Below are 25,807 nucleotides of genomic sequence, written 5' to 3' on the forward strand. Positions count from 1 at the left end.
ATGTGAATGAAACATAAGATACAGACACATTACCTATTGCTGAATTTACCCTACAGAGGTTATTTTCTAGGATATGTGTATCAACAAAGATTTTCAGTAACTGACAGAAGAACTTCTGACTGACATACTAACATTTGTAAGTAATGAGATCTGTAGGGAAGTTTTAATCTTTGGAAGGTTCCAAATGAGCTGTCAGTATGTTGATTAACTCTTTTTGTGTTTGCGTTAACCTATGCTGATTTTATGCATTGTAATTGCAAGGCTGCAAGACTAAGTTGGTGGAATAATGTTACTGCAATTTCCTTGTCTAACTAGCTGGTGTATTACATTTGTGCCCTCATTTCTTTGCCTGTTGCATGTGCTTAGTGAGCATCTTTAGTGATTTTCTTGTTATAACTCACATTTACATGAGCCAGGCCAGGCTCATATATATGCAAGCAAGCCTTTCAGTTGTAAAATGGAGTTGTGGAGACTTCCTATTACAAAGTTGGTTTGGTTTTTTTTTTTATCTTTTATGCCAGGAAAGTGTTGAAGCAAATTTGCCTTGCAACTTCTCTTCCCCCTTCCCCCACCCCATCTCCCCCCATCTCTTGAGTGCCAGTAAAATGTTGGGTTGGGGTTTTTTTTACTTGCTATTTCATTAGCATTTCTTATAAGGTCTGCCTTTAGACCAGTACCCATTTTCTAAATTGTACTTCTGCAGGGTTGGAAAAAATCATGGTAACCAGATGCAGTATTTGTCTCTGGCCTGGCAAAGTGTTAGATTTAACAAAAGAAGCTAATAGGAATGTTCAAATTGACCCTTCTCATCATTTGGACTTCTTGGAGCTCAATCAATCGCTCATTATGTGTGAGTTATTCACACAGAGGCAGAAGTGCTAGTATTTCTCCTAATCAGCCCTTAAGCCAGACATAATTTGCAATTTTGAAGCATTGTATTTTGAAACAATAATGCATTAAAATGAACAGAGCAGAAATTAGAAGTATAGTTGAGGAAAGAACGGCTGGAAGAGTAGCCACTGTTTAAATGGTCTCTGTAAGCGCTCTCAGTGGACACCAGTAATTAGAAGCATACAATATAGCATTATTAATACCGAAATTGGTACACAGTTCTTAAACCAATTGTGGACTATGACAAATGCAGTAACAGAAGTGTGCCCATCTTGCTGTGCGGCTGTAGGGCAGCTGCTGTCAGGCAGGGAGCTCTGGGGTAAGGGTTTCTGACCTGCTAAGTACAGTGTGGGCAGGGTACAGTCAGGTCAGCTGGGCTTGGCACTCAGCACACGGAGAAGGAATGATTTACTCAACTCAGATAAATTGCTTTTGTTATAAAAAAGTAAGTACATTCTAGTTTAGGTACTCAGGCACCTGTTAAAAGTAGACTGCTGCTGCTACTTAGAATTTGGAAAATTGTTTTTAATCCCTGTATATGGTATTATGCTATTTCAAAGTAGAGGGTTGCATGTCTGGTTCTATGTATGTAGTCTATGAAAGACAAGTTGACACACTGGAGGCCTTTACTCAGACTTTTTCAGGAGCCTGCTCTTTGTAAGTGCCACTTTTTTCTTGTTTTTTATTGTGGGTTTTTTTTTTTGTTTTGTTTTGGTTTTGTTTTTTTTTGGGGGTGCTTTTTTGTTTGTTTGTTTGATTATTTCTTTTTTTTTCAATTTGTTTTTGCAGTTTTTTGATTACTATTTAACATCTTACTGACCAGTACTGAATTACCTAACAGGGCACTGCAGTCTTGATGGGGAAATTTTGTCTGAGAGGGGGGACAGACTCATTTGTAAGTACATTATACAGCAGAAATGAAAGGATACATTGCCCATTGAGATTATATTATCTTTTAAAAGACTGAATTAGCTTGGCTGTGTCACATGCATGAGCTACTTGCTTCAATGACAGATAACACACAGTGTATCAAATTCAATTTTAGGGCAAGTAACTTTGTGGTCAACAGCCACTCTCTTTTTTTAATATATACACAACATTAAAAGAGTTTTTGCCACACAAGCAAACTTTATAATGGTTAGACTGTTATGAAACATCCATTAAAATATCATGTATTGCTTCTGTGGTTGCTTCCATCATTAATGATTGCTAACACAGTTGTATCTAAGAAGAAGCTTTCTTTTTTATTCCTGACTCCTTCAGGGATTCCACAGTTTAACAGGTTTTGGCTGACCACCATGAAAGCGAGTTATTTATGGTGACTTTTAGTACATTGTGGTATTGCTTGCTGAGTTGATTTGGCCAGACAGCAGAAGAATCTCTTGTCTGTCTGCTGACTTGCTGCTGTCTTTCTGATATTATCATTGTAAAATTATCCCCACTTCCTTTGCCCTTCTCAGACAGCTTTTAAAGTGCAGTAGTTTGGATTAATTGTCAGCTTTTTTCTTATTTCTTGTGATTTACTTATTTTTATTTTTTTATTTATTTATTAGGCTGTCAATGGCTCTAGCTAGCTTTAGGCAATCATGAGTAGTAATGCAAGAAGATTATCTTCTGTTTAGAAATTTGCAAACAGATGGTCTCTCCTTAAAAGAAATCTGTTTTTAAAAGTTTCACCATTTTATGCTTTAAGTAAATATTACAAATGCTTAAGTTGTGAAAAGAGAGCGACTTGGTGTGAATAATATTCTGCCTGTTGTGTCATGCCTTTCAGATAATGTTATCAAAACTGTTTATGAAAATAATTGAATGAAACCTCATGACATGTCTCTTGGTTTGGCATCATAACCATTTTCTATGAAGTTCAGCTATTGACTCAAAGACAGGCAGATTAAGCTTCAGTGGCTGGAAACGGTTACCCATGCCATATGTTATTTCCACTTGTTTCCAGGATGTTGTTGTGGGAATCACCAGTGATGTTGCACATGAAGTGTTGCGATTTATGTGCCATTCTGGTTGTTGGTTTTGAATAGCCCTAGTTTGGTGAGATGTACTAGAATCTCCACCTGAACAGTACTGAAAAATTATATTTAATATTTGGAAAGTGGGGCAGAAGCTGTTGAGAGGAAATGTGTAAATATAACACAGAAGACCTTCACGTGCTTTACAGTAGTCATGCACAGGGTGGTAACTTCAGAGATGGATGATAATTTGAAGTGGTAACCACTTGAGTTTTCCTGTTTAAATTCCTATATTCATGGCTGAGCATGTGAGTTTATTGCTCAAAGGCAAAAATCATTGGCCTGAAGAGGTACAAGTATACCTTTTCAGAAGTGTTCTTCATAAGTTACCTATGTCCTTTTGTAATACACTTTTCTTGGTTTGGTACAGCAGCGTTCTGCAGGAACCCAAGGATCTTCTGCTGAATATTGCACCAGAAGGACAGCTGCTTTATCAGTTTTAATATAGGCAAGGAAACTTGTGGAAAATGAAAAGTTACAAATGTCCATTTTAACTACTTCCACAAGTTCCTACATCAAGATGCCTTGCTCCTGCTGCCTGTACATCAGTGCTTTTGTATCATCTAAGGATAGTGCTGTTGCTGTGTCACTCCAGCAGTCATTCCCCTCCCTCCTAGCAAGTTGAATTTGATCTAATATTTTGATTACATGTGATAACTGTCTGTTTCCAGAAATCCATTGCAAATATGTAAATGTTTGCACTTACAAGCATATTTTTAAAAATAGCACTTGCACAATTCTGCTTGGAGAGGCAGGCTTGTAAATCCTCAAGTCATCACTAACCAGGGTGATTTTTGTTTGAGCACTAAGCTGAGTCCTTATTTATGCTCATTAATGTTTTTTTTAGCAACAGAATGGTTTTGTGTCACCGTAGTCTTTTGCAATATAAATCTTATGATTTTGCTGATACAGCAGGGGGGAAAGATTACAAAAATAATTGCAAAAGCCTCCGAATAGTGTTAGGTTATATGTATGTGAATACTGTTTGCTGCTATGGAGAAAGGAGCATGCCTTGAAGACAGAAATCGCTGATAGAATAGTTCAAGACACTTACCATTTGTTAATTTTTAATGATGGTCTTTTTTCTATTAAGGAACGTAATGCTGCTAAACTTCTGTCTCAATCAATTTTTGTGTTTTTTTCATTAATCAACTAATGCATGTTTCTTCTGTAGCTCTTTATTCTAATGAAATATGTGGATGATTTGGCAGACGACAATGATCTCATCAGTAACGCATCAGAGTAAAATCCATTTAGCAGATTATATTTATTATTTTTGTTTTATCAAGGATGTTGATACAAATTCTTTTAAACTGGAGCTATTTTTGTTATAAGTTGTAAATGGAATTTCTGTTGCTATTGCTTATACATCCTCGTTTTTTCATTTGTTCAATGTATTTATGCAAAAACATTTATATGTTCTTTTTTGTCAACATGTATCTTACATACATTTCACATATATATATATGGCATCATCTTGCAGTTTGAGCTTGTTCTTTAAATGTTCTGCTACACTGTCCTGTCTGCTGAGTCTTGCACTCTTTAGTTGCCCTGATGCATTGGTCTAAAGCCACTGTAAGCATTTGCTAGTCAGTGCTGCACTGTTGAGTGTGATAGGCTTTGGATTAGGCCACCTCCTAGTTGACGACAGTCGTTCAAGCAAGTAAGCTTGAAAGTAAGCCAGCTAGGGACTGACAGAGAGATTTGGATATGCATTTTAGTTTGATTAGATTATCCAGAGCTCATGGGATTTTCTATTTGAGGGTCAAGCTTTGGTCATAGAGGTCTGTGTTCTCATCTTTTCATTAAAAATAATGTGACAAACTAGTATCACAGGGTCTGAGGATGGTCCTTTCCTCTGATGTGATTTGGCTGTTATATTCTAGAGATCATACTTTAAAAGAATGGTCCTCTTACATTTTTCAATTTCTTAATTTACTGTGACTGCTGTTGTTGGCTGAATTTGAGGATTAAGTCTGTGGATCTACGAATATGACTGAGCATTTGCACTTATCTTAAGACTTTCTCTAACCCTTAATGTAAAAGGACAATTAAGAAGCTATAAATTAAGTAGAACCCTGGAGTATCTTGGCAATTAGAGTGAACAAGATTTCAGTTGCTCTCTTTCATCAATTTCTCACACTCTTGGATAGACTGGGTATTTTTAATTTACAATCTGTATTTCAATTATTCATAGAAGCTTTTTCTTGAAACTTTTGTTTATGCAGTTAGAAAAAGTTAAACTACTTCTTAGATATAGTTTTCGGAACAGGGTTTAGATGAGATTGCTACTGAATGAACTAGCTATTATGTGAGGTACTGGTGCTGTATTTATAAACATTGTTACTACCATCAAGATTATTCTATAACCACACAGTATGTGTCCTCAGAAAAGTATTAAGCTCTATCTATGAAAGAATATATTTATGAACAGGATGGTAATTTTATTATTATTATTATTAGGGATTTGCAGGGAAATGTGCATTGTCCTTTTGCTTTCTGTTTTCTACCATGAGTAACAACATTCTTTGCTTCTAAGAACTGAGTCTATGGTATGTGGTGGCTGCTATGTTACAGGTTCTTCACAGTGCCTGGGATAGCTCAAGCTTTAACATTAGAACTTTTTTTCGTCATAAAAATGTTAACTTGATGAGGCAATAGTGTATGTAATTTTGCTGCCCATCATGCAGTAGTTTGTGTCTGTGCATTGGTATCTTGTGCACTGATTTAGGTAGGGCTTTTATAGCTCACAAATTGTTGGCACTGAATCTAGCAAATGACAGGAGCTTGGAATTAGATTCCTAGGATTATCTGAACGTCAGTGTCACTGATGCTCCTTTTCTGCACTACTTCGCTTTTTATTTCCAACACTAGTCCTTACCTTTGTTTTAAAATGCTGTCCTCCTTTTCACTAATGCAAGGAGCATTGCTGTGCACAGATCCTGAGCCCTGGAGTCTGTTTCAGAAGGAAAGTTGTAATTTCATTTGCATTTGTAAGAACTGCAACAAGTATCCAGCAGACAGCTTCACAGCAACAAGAATGATACCATCACAGGTTCAGACAAGTACCTGAAAATCCAGGTGCTTTAGGCACTTGCTAACCAGCTGCGCACAGTGGAGAACCACTCCTATACCTGTGAAGTGAGCAGCAAGGGCTGGGAGCAGATTACTTGGCAGTATCCTCAAGGCCATGTCCTTGCAAAAATCTAGAGTCTCTGACACAAGACAAATGGATGGTGATTGCTATTTTACACGAGAGATATCGTTAACAATTGCACTTTGGGAGTTTCCAGCCTGAGGTTGTTATCATTAAATGAGCAGTCACTTCAGCAGGGGAAGTTATTATGTGGGTGTGCCAGGACATTCAATGCATGCATTATGGAAGAAACAGTATTGGAAGCAGCAAGATTCCAAAGTTGCCATGGGTCATACATGCAACATACATCCTAATTCCATCTTCCCTTCCTTTTGAGTACCTGAGCAGTAAAGAAATAAGCTTTACAATGATGCAAATTCTGGTGGGCTGTGGGGAAGGTGTCACACACATGAATGTTCCCAGGGCAAGTCTATGCTGTTTGCACATTTAAGAACATAAAACTTTTATAAAGGTATGCCAGATCTTTTCAGTTGGCCAGTGCATTCAAATTGAGCTGGTTTAAATATTGGGAGTAATTCTGGGGACCTGACCCATACTTTGGTTCCTTTGATTCACACAATTACACAAGGGGTATTGGACAGCAGCAGGGAGGGAGCTTTACCACTGGCTGTGGGATGTGCATTTGCTATTTTGAAAGAATATTGTATAGACTGTTAGAATTTCAGTGGTTTGAATACTCTTATTTTTATTTCTAAGTGTCCTGTTTTATTTAATATTCATGAAGCAGAGTAGGAAATATCTACCTGAGGAAATTAGAAGGGCTGGTGATTTTGAATAGCTTGACACATTGCAGTACAGCTGAGGAAGTGTTAACAGCTCACTTTAATGGTGAACCTTAGTATTGCAGGATGTTGCTCTTCTGTAGTTAAACTTGGCCTGAGTATGAATGTTCAATAATTAATAAATGTCTGTTATCAGTTTGGTGGAGAGGATGCTGATTTGGGCTGTTGGGTTTAATTATGACTAGAAATCATATTTCATGGAGCAAAAACTTTTCATCGAAATAAATATCAAATACACTTATTGTTAGCAAGAGTAATCTTACCAAAACCTTTGACTGATGTTTTGAGTGGAGAGTGTTGACTGGTCCTGCAGAAATAAAAGGGGTATTGGGGGTAAGAGATGTGTACATATATATCCCCATCACAGTTCTTTTAAACACCTTTCTCAAGTGCTTCATGGAGCCTGGAAGATGTTTTTCCTTTGTTTCTCTGTCACTTTTACTGTTGAAAGCTGAAGCTTAACAGAGATGCTGTTAGGCTTGCAATCTCAGTGGAAAAGAGAAATCTTGATTTCGTAAATATTTTTTAATACAGAGGTCTTGCTAAAAGTATGCAGACTTGTTCAGAGCCAAACTTCTTTAGCACAGGGTGTTTCCAAACTGTTCTGCAGCTTCATGACTTACAAGCATCATGGAGATGCTATTTTGAAGATGATGGTTTTAAAAACACAAAGCCTCAATCAGGGAGGGGGGAGGACAGCACTGATTATTCTAGGTTCAAGCGCAGGGACAGTGCAGTTAATGTTGCTGAACTTGTTGCAGGCAGTGGTGATTATGGCAGATATATCACTTCTGTGGGTGACAAAGTCAAGAGAAGGCAACTTTGCAAGACCACCGTGATTCATATTCTGCCAGGCTGTCCACTGCCAGGATGACCACAGAGCTTGTTGGAGATGGGCACTGGAAAGTCTCCGGGTCAGAGTGGGAACAATATGGCCACCCTTTGAAATGCCTGGGGAAGGACCAGAGATGTCTTCTGGAGAATTGATCAGGATGGTCCCTGAGGGCAGAAGGAATGATCAGAAGAAAAACCTGAAGGAGAAGAAGTGTTGTTGACACATCTTGCTCATGAGTCAGAGCAAATTGAACCCTCCTGCTGCTCTGAGCGCTGTCTGTGTGGTAAACCTACCAATGCCTGTGTTGAAATGCAGCACGAGCATGGTGTGTTCTGGACTTGGGCAGTTGGATCTGAAAACTCAAACCATTTATTTTTGCTAGGTTTGCATTACATGTTAACTTCAGAAATACTCTTCCCACAATCATGCAGCCTGACCAGGCATTTACTAGATTGCTTACAAGGATTATTAGAAATTTCCTGTGTACTTTTTTTTTTTAATAAGGTATTGATTTCAATATATTTCTGTTCATACTTGCAATGAATTGATTTATGGTGGTGAAAATTCTGTTTTGCTGCCAAAACCTAATAGGTACTCATTTAATTTAATTTTTTTTTCCTGATCCTTTAACCACTAGTTCTTTTTTTCCAAAAATAAACCGGCTACTCCAGAATTTGGTTCCTTTGCTTTCCCTGACATTTTGAATGGGTCAAGGAAGGACAGGAGACAGAAGCAAACACGGGCATCCCAGAGATGCTGTGCTACTGTACCACATATGTTATGTGTCTCCTCATGGCACTTAGTGTTCCATCAGTCAGACCCCTGGCACTCTCTGTGGTTCAGAGTGAAATGGCTCAGTTCCACTGTTTTTCTGCTAAACCTCCTCTCTTGGCTAGAGGATTTAGGGCAATTTTAAATTAACCATTCTCTTGTCTGGTGTACAGAATCCAGAACTTGATTTGAATCTCTCATGGCATATATGTAAATGTTTTGATAATGGTTTTGACTACTCTCTAATAAATAACTGGATGTTTTAAAAGATACATGCTGGTGTTTCTAGTCACTGATTTTAAGTATGTCAGTTTTATGTGTAACAAATTATAAAATTAGAGACTTAACTTTATGCACTATTGTGTGTTTCTTAACCCTGTCATGTCCTTTGCCTCTCCCTTTTCAGATGGCTATTAATGAACAATTTTAGCTATCAGATGCCTGAATTACTTTGGAAATCATCAATCTGGGAATTGTGGAGAACAGCCACACACTTTTAAGTTTGTGTACATGCTCCTATGTTGTTGTTTTGTGTAGCTGTGTTTTTAAACAGTAGTCCTAAGAGCTATAAACATGGTTATGAAGTATAATAATATCTTTTGATTGAGTGGCCAGAAGTTCATCATTCTGCAGGGTTACTGTGTGATGTGTCTTTAACCCACGCAATAGCTTTGTACTAGAATCAATAGGAACGAATGGGAAAATATTATTAATGCCTAGTGGACTTTAAATATTTTTAAAAGGTTACATTCATGGGTCAGAAGAAAGTTTAAAGAACTCTGTGGTTTATTTTTTGTTTGTGAGCATTTGGGTTGTCCTGTCTGCACCATTGCTGGACTTTGCTCGTTTCAATGCTTTCACTTCCCTTCTGATGTGAACCTGAGCATGAAGTGCCACAACTGGCAGTCTGCTGTCACCTGAGTGATTAAAAAGAGTAAAATTCTTGCTGCTTTTGGTATCATAAATGATCTCACATTTAATAGGTAGGTATTACAATAATATACTGTTTAATAGATACTTTGCCTTAAATAGAAAATTGTTATCTATAAACTGTAGATGCATTTAAGGGCTATATTTAAGTTTGTTTAGTTTGCTCTATATAAAAGTAATTCCTTTCACAGTAGGCCTGAAATGTCTATGGAACACATGCAATACTCTTCTAATAATAACTGAATATCTGAAATGCCAAACTGAAATCTTAAAAGAAAACAGTGGAATGTGCAAATATGGAAGAAACCTAAAATACTTGAAATGTAGCTGGTAGAGGGGAAGAGGAGACACGAAAAGGGCAAACATTGGGTTGGCAGGATCCTACTCTGTCTGGGAGACTCAGCCAGCTCCATTTCTCCACTCATCCTCTTTGCACTGGAACACCCAGGGCAGAAAACAGTCATGAGTAATAAAGTTTTTAAAGAACCTGGTGTTGAAAAAGAATAAATTTACATTCTTGGGTGGTGTCCACTGTGTGGTGAAACTGCTCTTGTGGGGTGGGGGTGGAGGGTGGTGCTGTGCTCTGGGCAGATGTCAGACGTACAGTGCTGTGTCTCTTGCAGTTCAAATGTGAAGCCTTTACTTAATGTAAAATTGAGTTGTGTTCTTTGGCAGTGATACTGCTAAGTAACTTCTAAAACATTGTTTGGCTATGTGTTTAATAATAGTGACCCCAAAATGCTGGCAGAAAAATAAGGAATGTAATCCTATTGTTTTGGGTTTTTTTTCTGTTCTTACATGAGGAATTCTAAAAAATTTTAAGAGGAGTGAAATAAAAATGAATTAGAAAAAAAAACTCCAACAAAAAATTACACAAAATAAACCAAAGCAGCCAGAAGATATTAAAGATTGAGATTCTGAGGTCTTTGCATTTACCCTTCCTGGTTTCCAAGCAACCCTTCTTGGAGGGCTCTATCATAGGAAAAGAAAAATATAGTTTTGTTCATTTCACAAGTTAGATTCTTTTTTGTGTGTTATTAACAGGTTTGGCAAACATCGCAAAGATGACAAGAGTGAGAAAACTGGTAAAATAAAAGTGCAGGAAGCTCTTACTTCAGAAGAGGAGAGAATACGAATGAAGCAAGAACAGGAGAGGTAGACTTCAGTATTTGCTTAAACCTTGATAGAGAGAGTTTGTTTTTTTAAATTAAATAACTGAAGTTCAATTTTCATTGATGAAAATTCCCAAATGTTGATATGTTAATATACTTTAAATAACAAGACAAAGCTGGATTTATTTTGAGCATTAGTATAAACAGCTTCTTTTACAGACCCAGACCTCCTTTCCTTATTGAGGAGACTGAAGTAATGAAATGTTTTCTCTATATATTCTATAACTGATTTTATTGAGATTTTCAGAATACAAATATTTATATATAATGAAGTATGTTTTGTATTTTTCTTGAAAGTCTTGCATATCTAGTTTTTTCATTTATATATTTAGAAAAAAAAACCCTAAAAATTATACTTACCAGTATATTTGTCACTGGAGTTCAGTCTATTTATGTGTCATGAAGTCTGTTATGGAATGATATGTATATTAAACTGCTAATTGTAAAAATGAGTGGTGAGTACCTCCATTTTTCCTTGTCACCTTCTCTTAACATTAAAACCCTATATAATATATATGTCACATGATTTTCTCAGTATTTCCAGTCTACTTTTCATTCTGTCTCTTGCAGCCCTAGATATCTGGGGCCTAGACTCATCAATATCTCATATCAATTTGATCAAAATTTTGGAAAGCTTAGGTCAGAAATTAACTGATACTCAGGAATGTGTGTGGAGAGAAGACCACTTTTAGTAGACATCTCTTCAGTAAGGGGACAAACTAAAGGGTTTCAGAGTTTGAATCTTGAGTGGTAAATAGATTCAGACTCATTTAGCAGTGAAAATGAACTATGAATTCAAATGATTTATCTAAAAATTATGCTATAGCTCAGCCATAAATTGAAGATTGATGCAGGAGCTATGGAGGGCAATTTTGGTGTCCTTGTACAGCGGGTGTGACTAGTTAGTCATAATGATCTCTTTAGCCATCATCACTGCACCTTGGTCTTCTGCGGTCAAGAACAGAAGTTTATAAGTGATGGCTTCATCACTCAAACAGCTCACTGGAATAGCAGAGCCACAGTTACTCTTGTGTAGTGTCCTCAGTTAAACCTAAAATGGTTTCCTTTCAGTTCTTTTAAGGTCGAGTGATTCATGTTACAGTTAAGGAGGGCTATTATTAGTTAATGAAGATTATTAGTTACTAGTTTATTTGTTAGTGTTTTAGTTAATGGAGATCAACAGTAACTTGTTAAACTGCATAAACTATCATTTGTGACCATCTGTTTGGATTACATTATGGGAAAAATGAACTCTTTAACTAGCATAAGTTGATGTAAAAAATTATTCATGTCTGTCTTTAATCCATTCTGACAGTAGAGGGTAGCTGGATCACAGTGCTTGGTTGTCTTTTACTTATCTGATTGGTTTTTATTTTCTCTTTTCTAATAAAAGCGAAGCAGGGTCTTTAAGAACATTACTTTTAAAAACAGGAACAAATTTAGAGGTTAAATGATAAAGGGGAATATTGGAACTGAAGGAAATAAGTGACTTAGGATATGAGGGTGTTTGTGCAGTCAACTTCCTTTACGGTTGGGCAGACCAGCCACTTTGTGGATGAACTCATGCTAGGGGGTGCAGAGCCTCCATCACTCCGGCTGGCTCAGGGCAGGGAAGGGTCAGCTACATGTGCACAATGCAAATCCCTGTCTTAAGGTGCTCTGCTGAGCCAAGCTTGCCCAGCACTGAGGGTTTCTTAGTAACCTTAGGTCCCCAGAAAATCAGCCGCATACATTTATTCAAAGAAGAAAGACTTCAGATTTGAGTTAGTAATGTTTTCTCTCTCTCCATTCTCTCTCTTTGTCTTTCTGTCTCTCTCAGTAAGAATGGTGAGAGTATAGACTGTCCATGTGGTGATGTAAGAGAGGTTGCAATAGTCACGCTGGGTACCAAGGTAGAACCATGGCATTATTTGTACAGCCCCCAATGCATGGAGAAAATTCCTAATCCCTGTCTATCAAGTTCTGCTAACCAGTTTGAATCTTACCTGGAATCTTACTCCTCGTGTGTCATGAAAAGCAATTTTATGTGTCCAGTGAAACTGCAGAAAGTGCATGTGCTAGAACTTCATAACACCTTGATGTTACCATAACACAGGTCCTCCTCCTTCTCCTTCTCTAACTGTGTATTTGCTTTCCTTTGTGTTATGTCTATAAAAGAATGCAATTTCTTTGGGGTAGTGGCATGTACATCTAATAAAAACCAATAAAATAGCAACCAAATGTGTGAGGTGCTTACTTATGTTTCTGAAAAAACATCAGATGTTGATTTGGTCCGTAGAGACTAAATATTTTTGTAGTTAGATTGCAGAGAGTTTCCTTTTGATCCTGTAAAAGAATGATGCTAGAAACATGCTATGAATGATGAGTACTCTTGCAAATTAACTGAACAATCCCTCAAAATGCTTACTAGGAGATGAGTAAAATATTACTGTCAGTGTTGATTCATAATGGCTGCTATTTTAGCTTCATTTTCTGTGAGTTTTTCTTCCTCAGTCTTTTTAGAAGGAGAATTCACTTGCTCTATTTTACTTGGTATTTGATGCTATATACCTCTATAATGATGCAATACTTTGGGGAAATAGGTTGGATTTAATGAATTTACTGTGTATGAGAGGTTAGGAGAAAAAATCCTTAGGGGTTCAGAGAACAACTGAATAGTCCATTAAAAAATCAATCATGCCCACAATTTTATGGAATTATTATGCTTTGACTTGATAATTTTAATAGTATTGTGCTTACAATAGTATTTTATTTAAAATCTTAGAAGTAGTTTTCATATTGATTACGAAACAAGAAAATTAATGTTCTTCAATTTACCGTGATTAAAATGAATAAAATAGTCTTTTAGAAATATATTATTAATAATAATTTCTTATTAAGGAGCATATCTCTTAAGCTGTATGTGGTATACATATACTAACAAAAAGTAATTTTGAACAGAAAATTAAATTACCTAGTTGAAAATACAGAGAGTTATCAATGAAATAAATAGAGTACTAGAATAATCAGGAGAATCGTCTGAGGAGACTACCCACCAATCTTACCAAAATTTCTGTGAAATGCTTGCTATTTGTAAATTCTCCAAAGGATGGATTAACAGTTCATCTAAGGCCATAGGATGCTGTCCCCATGTCACTATTCTTCAACACTGGTTTACTCCAGAAAAAAAATGTCTGCTTACATTATGCTTGGGTATCTGCCAAGCACTCATCTGAAAACCCAGATGGGCTCTGATGTGCTGATAGAAAGTGTGCTTCTCCCCAGCAATGGCACTAATCAAAACCTTAAGGCAAAACTAAGCAATAATTTGTCTGAGCTTGGCCTTGTGTCTCCTAAGAAAGCGATTGTACTGCAGTCTCAAGAAAGTCAAGTAAGACCTGAATTCAGTTAGCTCTATTCCATTGCCAGGTCACAGCTGGTTTATATATGTGCTAACTTGGAGCCTCTCTTTGCCATGCTGTCTTCAACCTTGAACTGACTTCCTCAAGCAAACCCAAACAACTTTACTCTTTCTACTTGGGTAGTAGATAATAGAGGAATTAAATAAACATACTTCTTTGTGAACTTTTTAAGAATTTCAGCTGTTTCCAGTGTTATTCACTGTCAGATAATGTTTAAAAAATGAAAACTGCAATTCTAATGAAATTTCAGGATTCAGAGTATGTGATCCCAACTATAAGTGAATAATGCTTGTGCTTTAATCTGCCTCCAGAGGCACCTCCTCCTCTCCAAAGTTCTACAGGATATTTTCTCTGGTTAATACACTTGTTTGAGGGCTTAACTGATGTTCAGTCTCTGGGTTAACATAAAAGTGTTTTAATCTTATTTATTGTAATCTAATCAACTTTCACTGAAATCCATACAAAATCAGATTCTGAAACAACTGTGTTGTGAGAATCAGTCTTGAGATAAAGAGAAACCTTTGGAAAGGGAATGAAAGTGGTGGAAGCACTGTGACAGACGATGATGGAGTGGTCAGATGGGGGCTTTTGGAGGCAGGGGCTTCCTCTGCTCTGAAAAAGCAGTGATATAATTCCAGTGTCTCCTATACTTGTTGGAGGACAGTTAATGCATAGCAAAGCAATACCATGCTTGCCATGTAAATATATGTAGTTATCATAGGAAAAGAAACCTCCTGCTTGGCTAGTGTCCCCACTTTCTGTTTTGGGAAACAAAAACTTTTTTTCCTTTAGGCTGCAAAGGGAATTCAATTTGCATCATTCTGCTGTTACTGGTATAAGTGTCTGTGCAGATGTCACCCGTGCTGGCGCTGGGGTGTCATAGGGCTGCTAGAGGAGCTCCCTGGGCAGGGTTGCAGAGTTCCCTGCCATGGAGTGCCAGGCTGGACACCTTGACAGGGCTCTTCAGGGCAGAGTGCATCTTAATGCCCTGCCATCAACAACGGAAATCTCTGTTTTTAATGGGGACTGGGGAGTTGCTGTTAGTGGTCAGAGGGCAGAGGCGATGCTGCTGCAGCTGTGCAGAGTGAGAGAGGTGACAGAGGATCCGGGTCTTGCAGAGGTGCCATCTGGGAGAAGTGGATGAGGCATTTGTCTTGGTATTGGCAGTTTTGCTGATACTTTTGGAGATCAATTGATAGGCTGACAGCATTTTTTGTGTGAATGTAAACAAGGCTACAATTTCAGTGGGTATTTTTCAGGTAATGATTTTTTTCCACATTTAGAGTGAAACATTCTGGCTGTTCATTAGTAGCTAAAATAACACTGCATTTTTTTTTTTCCTGAAGGATTCAGTCATTCCATAAAATGCTTCCTGTATTCTTTGTTTCCTAAGGGTATAAGGGTCTTCATCTCCAACATATAGTAAACTTCTCTTCATCTTTCTCTAGTGCCATTAAAGCCACAAGCTCTTTGTTGTAAAAGTATACTAATGAATAGAAATGTTACAACAAGAACAGAAGTCTTGTGTTTTCCCTTCATCATGCATCATCCATTTTAATTAGATGAAAGGGTGGTGAGTACTGTGACAAGAGTCTGGAATTAAAATCATTAATTGATGTCAAGCTGACGAGAGACTGCTAACATGAATTTACTGACAGCAGGAAAGAAATTAACCTTATTACTTTATTTAGTACATTGAGTCTATTTATTATATTTTCCTATGCAAGCTCTGAGTGTTTCATTTATGATGATAAAGACAAATAATTAATAAAGGCTACATAAAGTTTTATTACCTTCTATCAATGAAGTTTACATGAAAACCACATCAGTAACTTATAGAAAACAAACCTACCACATCCTTCTAATCAATGTAACTCATCAAAACTGTTACAGTGATATTTTTGGTATTTTGAATGAGTATAATGTTCTGTTTTCTAGCCAAGTACAATTGCAAAAGTGATCTGATTTAAAGCCATGCCTTAGTTTCTTAATGTCAGTGTTGCAAGAAAATGAAACAGATTTTCTCCAGCAATGACATTGATTGGAATAACTGTCTGTTTTGACCATCAATTGGAAGGTCAGCCTAAGAAAGATGAGTTTTAATGTTAAGTATCTTTATTCTTTAGATGAAAGAGTACAACAGAGTCTTACAGAATGACAGCAGTATCCTATAGATAATTTGTGACCCAAAGGTCATAATAAAAGAATAGAGGGGAGGTCATCCTGTAGTAAAGGCCATCTGGAACTGTTAAAGCATCAGATGGAGTAGGGGGCTGAACAGCAGGACACTCTTGGTGTCTTTCCAGATTTCCCAGTGAGACCATAATATTTTTATTGGAAAAGCCCAACCTTTTTCCCCTTAAGCAAAATATTTTCATCAAGCAGTTTCAGCTTATTTTAGGTAAAAAGACAACATACCATGATAAGGAGAGGAATTTTATTTCTTACATAGCGTGCTATCTGTGCCTTTAAAATAAACACAAAGGTTCAGGTTTAGTTTTGCTGCTGCTGTATTTTGATGCCACTTAACAGCTTTCACAAGAACTATTACCTTTAAACTCATTATTACTGCAAACATTCAGAATATAAATATTTTCTAAAGTGACTTGTGTAAAACTTTTTCAGATAAAACTTCCTCTCCCTTCCCAGCCTATAAGAGAGGAAAGAAAAAAATTCTTGTGTGAAAGAGAAAATCAGAGCAATGTGTTTCTCATTCTCACTTATTTTGAGATGGGGTCTGCTTGTCAAGGGGTATTCCAGTTTCACTGAGATTTGTAGCATTGTTTTTGGCAGTGGTTTTTCACATAATGGATGCGGGTGCAGGACGTGAAAACAAATCAATGGCAGTAATTTTTGTAAGAGAACACAGAAATGAGGCATGACAGTATTGAGCTTTGGAAAAACATTTCGGACCAATTCTACTTCATAAAAATACTGGCTTTGTGAGACATGTAAATTGAAGCTTTTGTGGAGTAATTGTTGCTGAAGTAGTTTTCTTAAAAGGTTCCTCACGTTCTCTATCTACATCTTGTCAATATAGGGATTTTAAGACAAAATGTAGTTTCTCTATTCCTCCTTTACAGTGATTCAAGACATTGAAGTTTTGTACATGGCAAGGTCCAGCCGACTCCCTTGCAGCATATTTAAAATTATAATTTACGTGGTCTTTATAATATTCTGAGTTACAGATTTGGTTAAGGTGTCTTTCAGATCATGTGAGTTCAGTGCTGTCTTAGAAATTTCAGTTCTAAATAAGAGCACTGATATGTTGTAGTTCGCTATAGAAAGCCAAGAACTTAATAAGGTAGCAGTATGTCCCCTGATGTCACATAAAGTATGCTGTTAGTTATAGAGCTGCTGTAGCAAATACTTACTTGAGAATTAAAAAATGTATACCATAAGTATTAACAAACTGAACTTACTGTTGCTGAGTTTGTCACCAAAATCTGGGAAATAAACTCTCTAACCAGAACAGTAGGGTAGAAGTTGAGCAGACCTGAAAAGCCATTGATTTTCCAGACTGCACTACAAGAGTCTGACAGTAAGGCAAAGCACGAAACCCACCTTTTTTTTTCCTTTCTTATATGCAGCAGCAGGTATTTGGCTGATCAGGATGACAGCTAATGATATATTCACATCAGGCAGATAGCGTCCCCCTCCAGACCACAGCTGGAACCTTTATTTTGCAACTAGTTACTATAACAAACCTTTTAATGAGTTATAGGAAACCTGGCTTTGTCTCTGGCCATGCTGTCTATCTATGCTCTCACTCAGTACTGTGACCCAGCAAGGTTTTAGAAATGAATCCCAAGAGGTGTTGTGGGTGCTATTTTTTTGAGTCTTAAGCAAAGATACTGATTTATGAGCTATATTCTCCGTTGGTAGAAGGTTTTTTTCTTTTCCTTTCAGCTTCAGTGTATGTGATCCACATAATCCATTGCTTTGTTGTGAGGTTTTTCCACTGTATATTTTTGTCACTTCAGACTGTTTCATTTTGCAGATTCAGGATTAGGCTACTCTTTATACATAGTAGTCTAGAAACACAGAATAATGGACCTGAAATAGAGCTAGCACAGATTTTTTTACCTGACTTCAGAATTTTGTTACTTGACTTCAACTAAAGTCACGTAGATGCTGGATATGCTCAGCTCAACCAACTGATGACAGTATTGTAGCTGGACCTCCAGTTACTTCCTGCAGTATCTGGGAATTAGTGGTTTGACATATGATATGATATATGGTACCATTTGTTATATGGTACTGGTATATATTTGGTATATAGCTTCATACCATTCATAAGCACATACAAGAACAGCTGCTTCTTGCACACCTACCTGCAGAATTCATGTGTTACCCACCAGTGCTGCTTTCTGGCACTGTTCTCCAGTTGGAGGGAAAAAAAAAATAGGTGAAGAAATGGTCTAAGAAAGACCTTATAAGAGCAGAAACCAGTGCTCTGAAAGTGAAGTGGGATGGAAGCAGGAGCTCTCCCAAGTCATATATCAGCAGTAGCTGAATCTCATTATGTTCTTCCTCTCTACTTCAGTAGGAGATTAGAGCTAAATTAATCTAACAATCAGGGATCTGTTGTCATTGGTGTAAATATCAGCTCTTCTGGCCAGTTTTGTAATGCAAAATTTAAACTAGATTCCATTTTGATTACAGAGAGCAATTATGTTCTTTGATGCAACATATCCCAGCAGGATAACAGACATATCTGCGTGATCCTCCACTGCTGGCGTGACTGACCCTTGGATCAGACATGAACATAAGGAAGAAAATTTAAGTCATTATAGTATTTGTTTTGAAAGCAGGAGGACCTATACCTCCTAAATACTTCATATATTTACCTTTGGTTGAAACATATCCTTAAAAATATTGGAGCACATACCCTCAGCCCTGAAATGATGCAGACAGTTAACTGCAAAGTAGCCTAAAAGCTCGATTGGAATGTGAGGTGGTAATTTACAGGTTTTTAAACCAAATAAGCAAGTATTTTTGCTTGTTTACTCCAAGATCCAAGAAAGCAGATACTCTGCTGGGGCATATATATTCACTTTGGAAAAATAAAGGAAGTATCAAGAAAGTCAGGGAATAAGGAAAGGTAGAGGTGAAATACGTGAGAGATTCCACCAGATTCTAATGCCTTCTTTAGTTTCATCAGTATAACTTGATTTCAAATTGGTGTTTGCACTTCACCTGCTTATATGCATATTATTTACTTCCTCTGCTGTATTTTTTAACTTCTTTACATCTTCATTTGTATTTTGCTGCACATACAGCAACCGCCTTCTCACCTTTACCTCTCCCTCCTCCCCCTCCCCCCCCCTTTTTTCTTAACTACAGCCCTCCTGGGTTGTGGCTCATTAAACGTTTTTGAAACTCTCATGCATCTCTTCTGCATGTGGGATTTGAGGGGAGGGGAACTTCAGAGAGACAGTAGGTACTATCACGTACTCTAATTGGCAGATAGGCTGTGATTGTTGAAGGAGAAAGAAAATTAAGACTGACTGATCGTGTAGATGCATTTCTTTAATTTCAAGGTGGTGAGCAGCTTTTTCTTTTCTTTTTCTATGTGTAGTCCCCATTATGCTTCTCTGTTGTTGTAGAACCAAGATATAAGAAATATATGTGTGTAAAATTGCTATGTAGGTGCAGAATTATAGATCTAGAAGAAAGACCACATCACTTTTCCAAGGTAGGATCTCCTGGGTATGTCATTCCTGAAAGATGTTTGTTTCCTTTTTTTCCAGTTCACAATGACATACACACTATAACTTCCCTTAGCAAACTTTTCTGTTACATTTCATTAGAAAGTTCCCCTGCCCACAGTATCTAGTCTCAGTTATTCTTGCTTCAGTTTAAATACTTCGTACTTACATTAGAGATCAAAACTATTATTCTTTTCCTCCTGATCTATCAGGAGACTGCTGTTATGTCCCCACTCTGTCTTTTTCTTTTCCCCAACAGCTTGACATTACTGACTTGTAGGTATCAGTTATCCGGTAGAACATCCAGATCCATTCCTGAAAAATCAACTTACAGATTTTCCCCCTACTTTTAATTTTGTACTTAATTATTCCAACTATGTAAATTACTTTCCAGTTGTTGTTATTGAAGTTAACTTTATTTTTGAAGTCTATTTTTTAAGAACATTTGAAATGTTAATCCTTTCCTCCAGAGTTTTCTGCAGATTCAGTAGCAAAACCCTGTGTAAATTCAGAGAGAGATCCTTCTAGAAAATGTCTTGATCCATCCATCTATCATAACTATGAATTACTGAAAACTACTCTCTAGATACTCAGTAGGAAGTGCCTGGTTCAACCTGTTGCATCTGTCCTGTAGCTGTTTTTCTTAGCCTGGGATGTACTGTTTCTGCTCTGTTCACATGGCCATTTACTGTGTTGTAGAAGGAAATCTGACTGACTTGACCATATGTTTTTGATAAATCTATGTGGCTACTGTTTGTCCCATTATCTTCTCTGTGCTTACTAGTACTTTGTTTCAAAGGGGATTGAAGTTAAACTGATGAGTGTCATTTTCTTTCTCCTCTGAGGGATATTTGACTTTTTCTGTCTTTCCAGTATTTCAGCTGCCCTTAACATGTTTTCCTGGTTACAGGAAAAGGTCTGAAACAACCTCAGACAATTGTGTGTGTTGGATGAGATTCAACTAGCTTAACTAGCTTAACTAGTTTCTTGCTACTTCTTTTGCTGTTAGATTGGAGATCTTTGTGTTATTGGTGGCAGTTATCAATTGTGCTGGCCACCTGCTTGCAATCAACAAAGACAGATGCAAGGAAAAAAGACCATTAAGCCTTAGGTCTCTTCAGCATCATCTGTCAATATCATTCCCTCACTACTGAGCAGGGGAGCAACCTTTTCTTTGCTCTTCCTTTTACTGCTAATGCAATTACTCAATGATTTATTGTTGTCTTTAAAGCTCCCTGGTACTTTTCTTTCAGATTGTGCCTTTCTTATTTTGTCCCCATATGCTTGTGCTTATCCATAGCAAACTGACCACATTTTGTATGTGTTTCTTCATGTGTCTGAGATGAGAAGACAGTTGTATTTCAGCCAGCTGGCCATACGTGTATGTACACAGGAGATAAGGCAGAAATATTAATATTTTTCTTTTAATGATTGGGAAAAGGCTGGTCTTCATCCTTTCAATTTAAAATAGATGTATATATATATATATATATTTACATAGCAGTATTACATTTTCTTTTCTTTTTTTTTTTTTCATAATATGCCAAAGTTTTGCATGAAATGAGGGAGGAAATGAGGAAGAGGAGTCATCCTTCTTTTTTTGTAAGCTACTGCTGTTGCTGCCCATGATTATCCATTGCCCACAGTGATTCTTTAGAATGATTTTCCCAGGAAAGCAGATGGCTTTTCTGAAAGGTAGTTATAACTGTGATAACGGACCAGGTCTAATCATGATAAGAAAAGCTGAGTGTCATATGCTGGTTCAGAGGGAAATCACAATAATGCCTATAATCAAGATACCCTCATTAGAAGAGTAGTTGTCAGAAAAATTCTGCTTGGATCCAGACAAAGGTCAAAATAAAATGCAGGAGAGGACAAACTCCCATATTGACTTGATTGCCAAAAATTAGAAAAGGGGCTATTAAAGCCCTGAAGGCAATCAAGGAGAGGGGGAGGAGAAACAGCAAGACCTTGCTTAGTTGTTGGCGCACTGTGCCTGCAAGGTATTTTTCACTAGCAAAGGAGGAGGGAACAAATTTGCCAAGGTTTGGCTACTGGCCAGCGCACCTTCTGACCTCTTTTATAAGAAACAATATCTGTCAAAAATTGGACTGAATGTGCTCACCCCGTCTGGCTAACTTAAACAAGCTGGCTGGCTTTATAAACGTGTCATTGTTTCTGTCTGTTTTCAATCCATCATCTCAGCGCATGCCAGTCTGATGGCAGAAGAACTGAGAACTGGCAGTGGTGAATGGCTTGTCATTTCGCTTCTGTCCTTACACAATGCTGTTTCTATCCTTAATAAACATTGTCAGCCATCTCGTACATGTGGAACTACAAGCATCCAATACTGATTTTGTAAGTGAGTGAGCCTCAGGGGAAAAGATGAGGTTGTGGATTATCATTTGGGCAATAGTTGAATCCTGGCATTAGCAGCGGGATTAATTGAATTGACCAAGCAATTGTACACCAGAAGCAGCAGCCAACTTTATTTCAGCTCTTAGGGGAGGACATTGCTGCCATTTCAATAGCAAGTATAATCTACAAGCCATGAATATCCTTTCCGTGTTGTGTTCATCAATTAAGATAAGTAGGTGACTTTTTTTCAGGGGTCTAAATCACTAATATGAAACAAATCCCACAAAGGAGACTGAAGCTCCCAAGGGATTTTGAATATTTTTACAATTTCACTCCTAACACTACATGAAATTAGGCTTGTTTCTCTTCTTTGCCAACTTTGCTTATTCACTTTTCCTTGCAGCAGCTCTGTCAGCACCAAAGATTTAAATTTTCTGCTGCTGGAAAAAGTTGAAGTTTAGCTTGGACAGAACTGCTGTGTAGACATATTGCTCAGGGTGGGGTTGAGCTCTCAGGATCCGCATAAGAACTACATGGCTTATTGCCCTTTTTGGTCAAGGAAGGGGGACCAGACACGGTTGGTAGAGCCTAGAGAAAGGTTCAGGTTCAGCTTCACCTTAAAATGGCCATGTTACAAATGTTCAGTTGAACTGCTCTCTAAACCCTGTGGGCAGCTGCCTGATGTGACTGGATCTTGACCAGTTTTTCTGGGAGTCCAAAATATACGTGGACACCTACATTTATATGTCTAAAATGGTAGCTGCCTTCATCTGAAAGCTGAATCTCACAGCATTTTGAATAAGGGAATGAGGTGGCTGCTGTTTGCTGGGAAATCAGCACGTAAGGTTTCCCATTACTTTTGTGACCATTTCATGTGCATAAGAATTGCTATAGGATGGGTATGTCTATCATTACTGGATTAGCTTGCAATGAAAAGCTCTTCTAACAATTAAAGGAAGTTCTGCAGCTAACAGTATTGTCATTTGAAGCAGTTATCATTAGCTTTTGAATTGAATGGCACACAAATACATGAGGATAGTTTATACTGAACATTATAATTTGAGTTTCAAAAGCATGACAATACATTGTTGACATTTTCAGTATTAGCACTTCAGCAAAAAGGGTTTAGAAACTTCTTGGGATAGCTTTTGTATTTTCAAAAGTTCAGTTTCATTTAAACAGTGCAAAATTGTTTAGACATTTTTGCAAAATTCTGTGAAGATTAAAAGAGCTATGTGAATGCTAAGCATTATTATTATTGTTGTTATTGTTAAACTAGCACAAAATCTGTAAGAAGGCCATAAATCCTCAAAATCTGAATTTTGAGACATATGCATTTTTATTGTGCCATGTCATGAAGAAATACAATTCAGTCAAGACAGCTTGATGCACATATCCCTGTTGTGAAACCAAAACACTGTGGTCACACACTTCTACAGATTTCAATAGTGGAATCATTGCTGATTGTGGCTGAAGTACAGAGCAAATTCCATGTTCTTGTCTGTGCTGTTTATATAATGATGTTAATCTTTCCCACAATAGTCTGCACTGGTATTTCCCATATGCATACTTAATGTAGTATATGCTAACAAATAGTTTGAGCCCTGTCATGCATATACACACATGCACAAAGAGGAGGGTCAACACAAAAATAACATCATATTTAGTTTAGGTTCTCATATGAAAATATATTCAGAGTTAAAAACTAATATAATTGCAAAAGGGATAATGCAATATTCAGCTGTTTGATAGCTATTGTTATTTTCAAGAATATGTCTATGTATTTTTCCATGGTCATTTGGTTCTTTTGGGTTTGGAGACATAATGTTTAAATGCAGTGTGTCCTGGAGACAGCAAAAACAAAGCTGGATTTTAAACAATATCGATAAATATTTAAGTAGTCAGAATACCTATACTCTTGGATTGTGAAAGTGATAGGACTTGGTTTAAACTTCAAGCACAGAAAAATAATTAAAAGAAAAAAATCAGAACATTTTGAGTGTCAGTATAGTCAGATATAAGTTTTACTTTAGGGTTATTCTTTGTTAAATGTTACTGCAAATGGTTACTGGGTCCTTTGGTTATAATTAACATGAAGATTTATAATGTGTTCAGATTCTGTTTTTTACTACTACATATGTGTATTAACACACTGTATTAGCAATTGTGGAAAATATTCCAAAAATTTTCCTGGTGGATCTGGACATAATTACTTGCATAGCACTTCAACAATCAGTTCTTTCCCACTTGAACAGTAATAGGTAGCCCACATTGAATCATGCACAGAAAAATCTTACTGTTGCTCTAAATGTTGCTGTATCCAAACGTATTAAATAGCTGAAAGTAGATACATGAGAAAAATTGATAAGCATGAAATGGGGGACACTTCTGTCTACACCTGAGGAAAATGATGCGATGATCAGAAGTTAGAGAAGTTCACTGTCGTCTCTCACAGCTGTCAATGTAACACTGAGACCAATATCACCAATTACCACCAGGTAACTCAGTTTTATAAGGACTTCAGAGGATAATGTTTTCTTCTGACTGAATTACATTATTGCTATACCATCAGATTTCATACTCTGAAATTTTGGTTATCTAAAATATATGGATTTTTTTTCCTTAATTAGTGTCAGTCAGTGTTCCATTATCTGATGATACATTGTCTGTTGAAATTAAAATTTAATCTACCAATGTCTAAGAAATTTCTGATTTCCTTTGTTTCTCACATTCAGAGGACAAGTATCAATAGAAAAATGCAATCCTCCACCTGTAATTAATACAAGTGTCTTGGTTTCAGCTGGGATAGAGTCAGTTTTCTTCCATGTAGCTAGTACAGTGCTGTATTTTGAATTTAGTGTGAGAATAAAGTTGATAACACACTGATGTGTTTTGTTGATTCTAAGTAATATGTATACTAAATCAAGGACTTTTCAGCTTCTCATGCCCTGCTGGCAAGAAGGCTGGAGGGGCACAAAAGGCTGTGAAAGGACACAACCAGGACAGCTGACCCCAAATGACCCAAGAGATATTCCATACTATATGGCATTATGCTCAGTATATAAACTCAGGAGAAATGGCCAGGAAGGGCCAACTGCTTCTTGGGGATGGGCTGAGTATCAGTCAGTGGATAGTGAGCAACTGTACTGTGCATCACTTGTTTTTGTCTTGACTTCTGTTTCTCTTTTTGTTATCTGCCTTTTCATTACAATTAGTACTCGTATACTTTATTTCAGTTATTAAACTGTTCCATGGGTTTTACCTTTTTTGATTCTGCTCCCCAGGTGGGGGGAGTGAGTAATCAGCTGCATGGTACTTAGTTACCAGCTGAGGTTAAACCGTGACAACAGAGCTACAAATTGGAAGTGAAACCTGCAGAGAGAGGAATCGACAACCACAGGTCATTTTCAGGCCTGTTTTTCCTTCTGCATAGATACCTTCCAAGTGATTAAGGTTGTAACGTTTCTGAATTGCAGCTTTGGAATATAAGACAATATAAAAGTTACATTTTTATTTTTAAAATAGGCATGCAGAAACACATTTTAATCTTAAAATGGGGTTTGGATTTAAACTTGAGTCCTTCACTGTAAATTAAACAAAAGAAGTTCAGTTTGATGTGCTGAAATTGCTGAGGAACATGCTGTAAGCTGTACAGTGTTACAGTTTTCGTTTCTATTTTTCTCTATTGAAATAAAAAACAACCAGTAAATAAAATATTTTTTTATTTGCAAAATTGTAAAATTAAAAATTTATGTTGAAGTTAAACTTTCTCAGATTT

General features: G+C 37.0%; 1 protein-coding gene across 1 annotated transcript in view; it reads left to right on the forward strand.

Moving 5' to 3' along the window:
- The window catches only part of PARD3 (par-3 family cell polarity regulator), a 450,917-nt gene that overhangs the window by 321,528 nt on the left and 103,582 nt on the right, over positions 1-25,807 (forward strand). The window contains 1 exon segment of the mRNA XM_034070217.1: positions 10,432-10,542. Coding sequence (XP_033926108.1) covers positions 10,432-10,542 — 111 coding nt within the window.

The sequence above is a fragment of the Melopsittacus undulatus genome, chromosome 1 (assembly GCF_012275295.1).
Source record: "Melopsittacus undulatus isolate bMelUnd1 chromosome 1, bMelUnd1.mat.Z, whole genome shotgun sequence".
In the NCBI taxonomy this organism is placed as follows: Eukaryota; Metazoa; Chordata; class Aves; order Psittaciformes; family Psittaculidae; genus Melopsittacus; species Melopsittacus undulatus.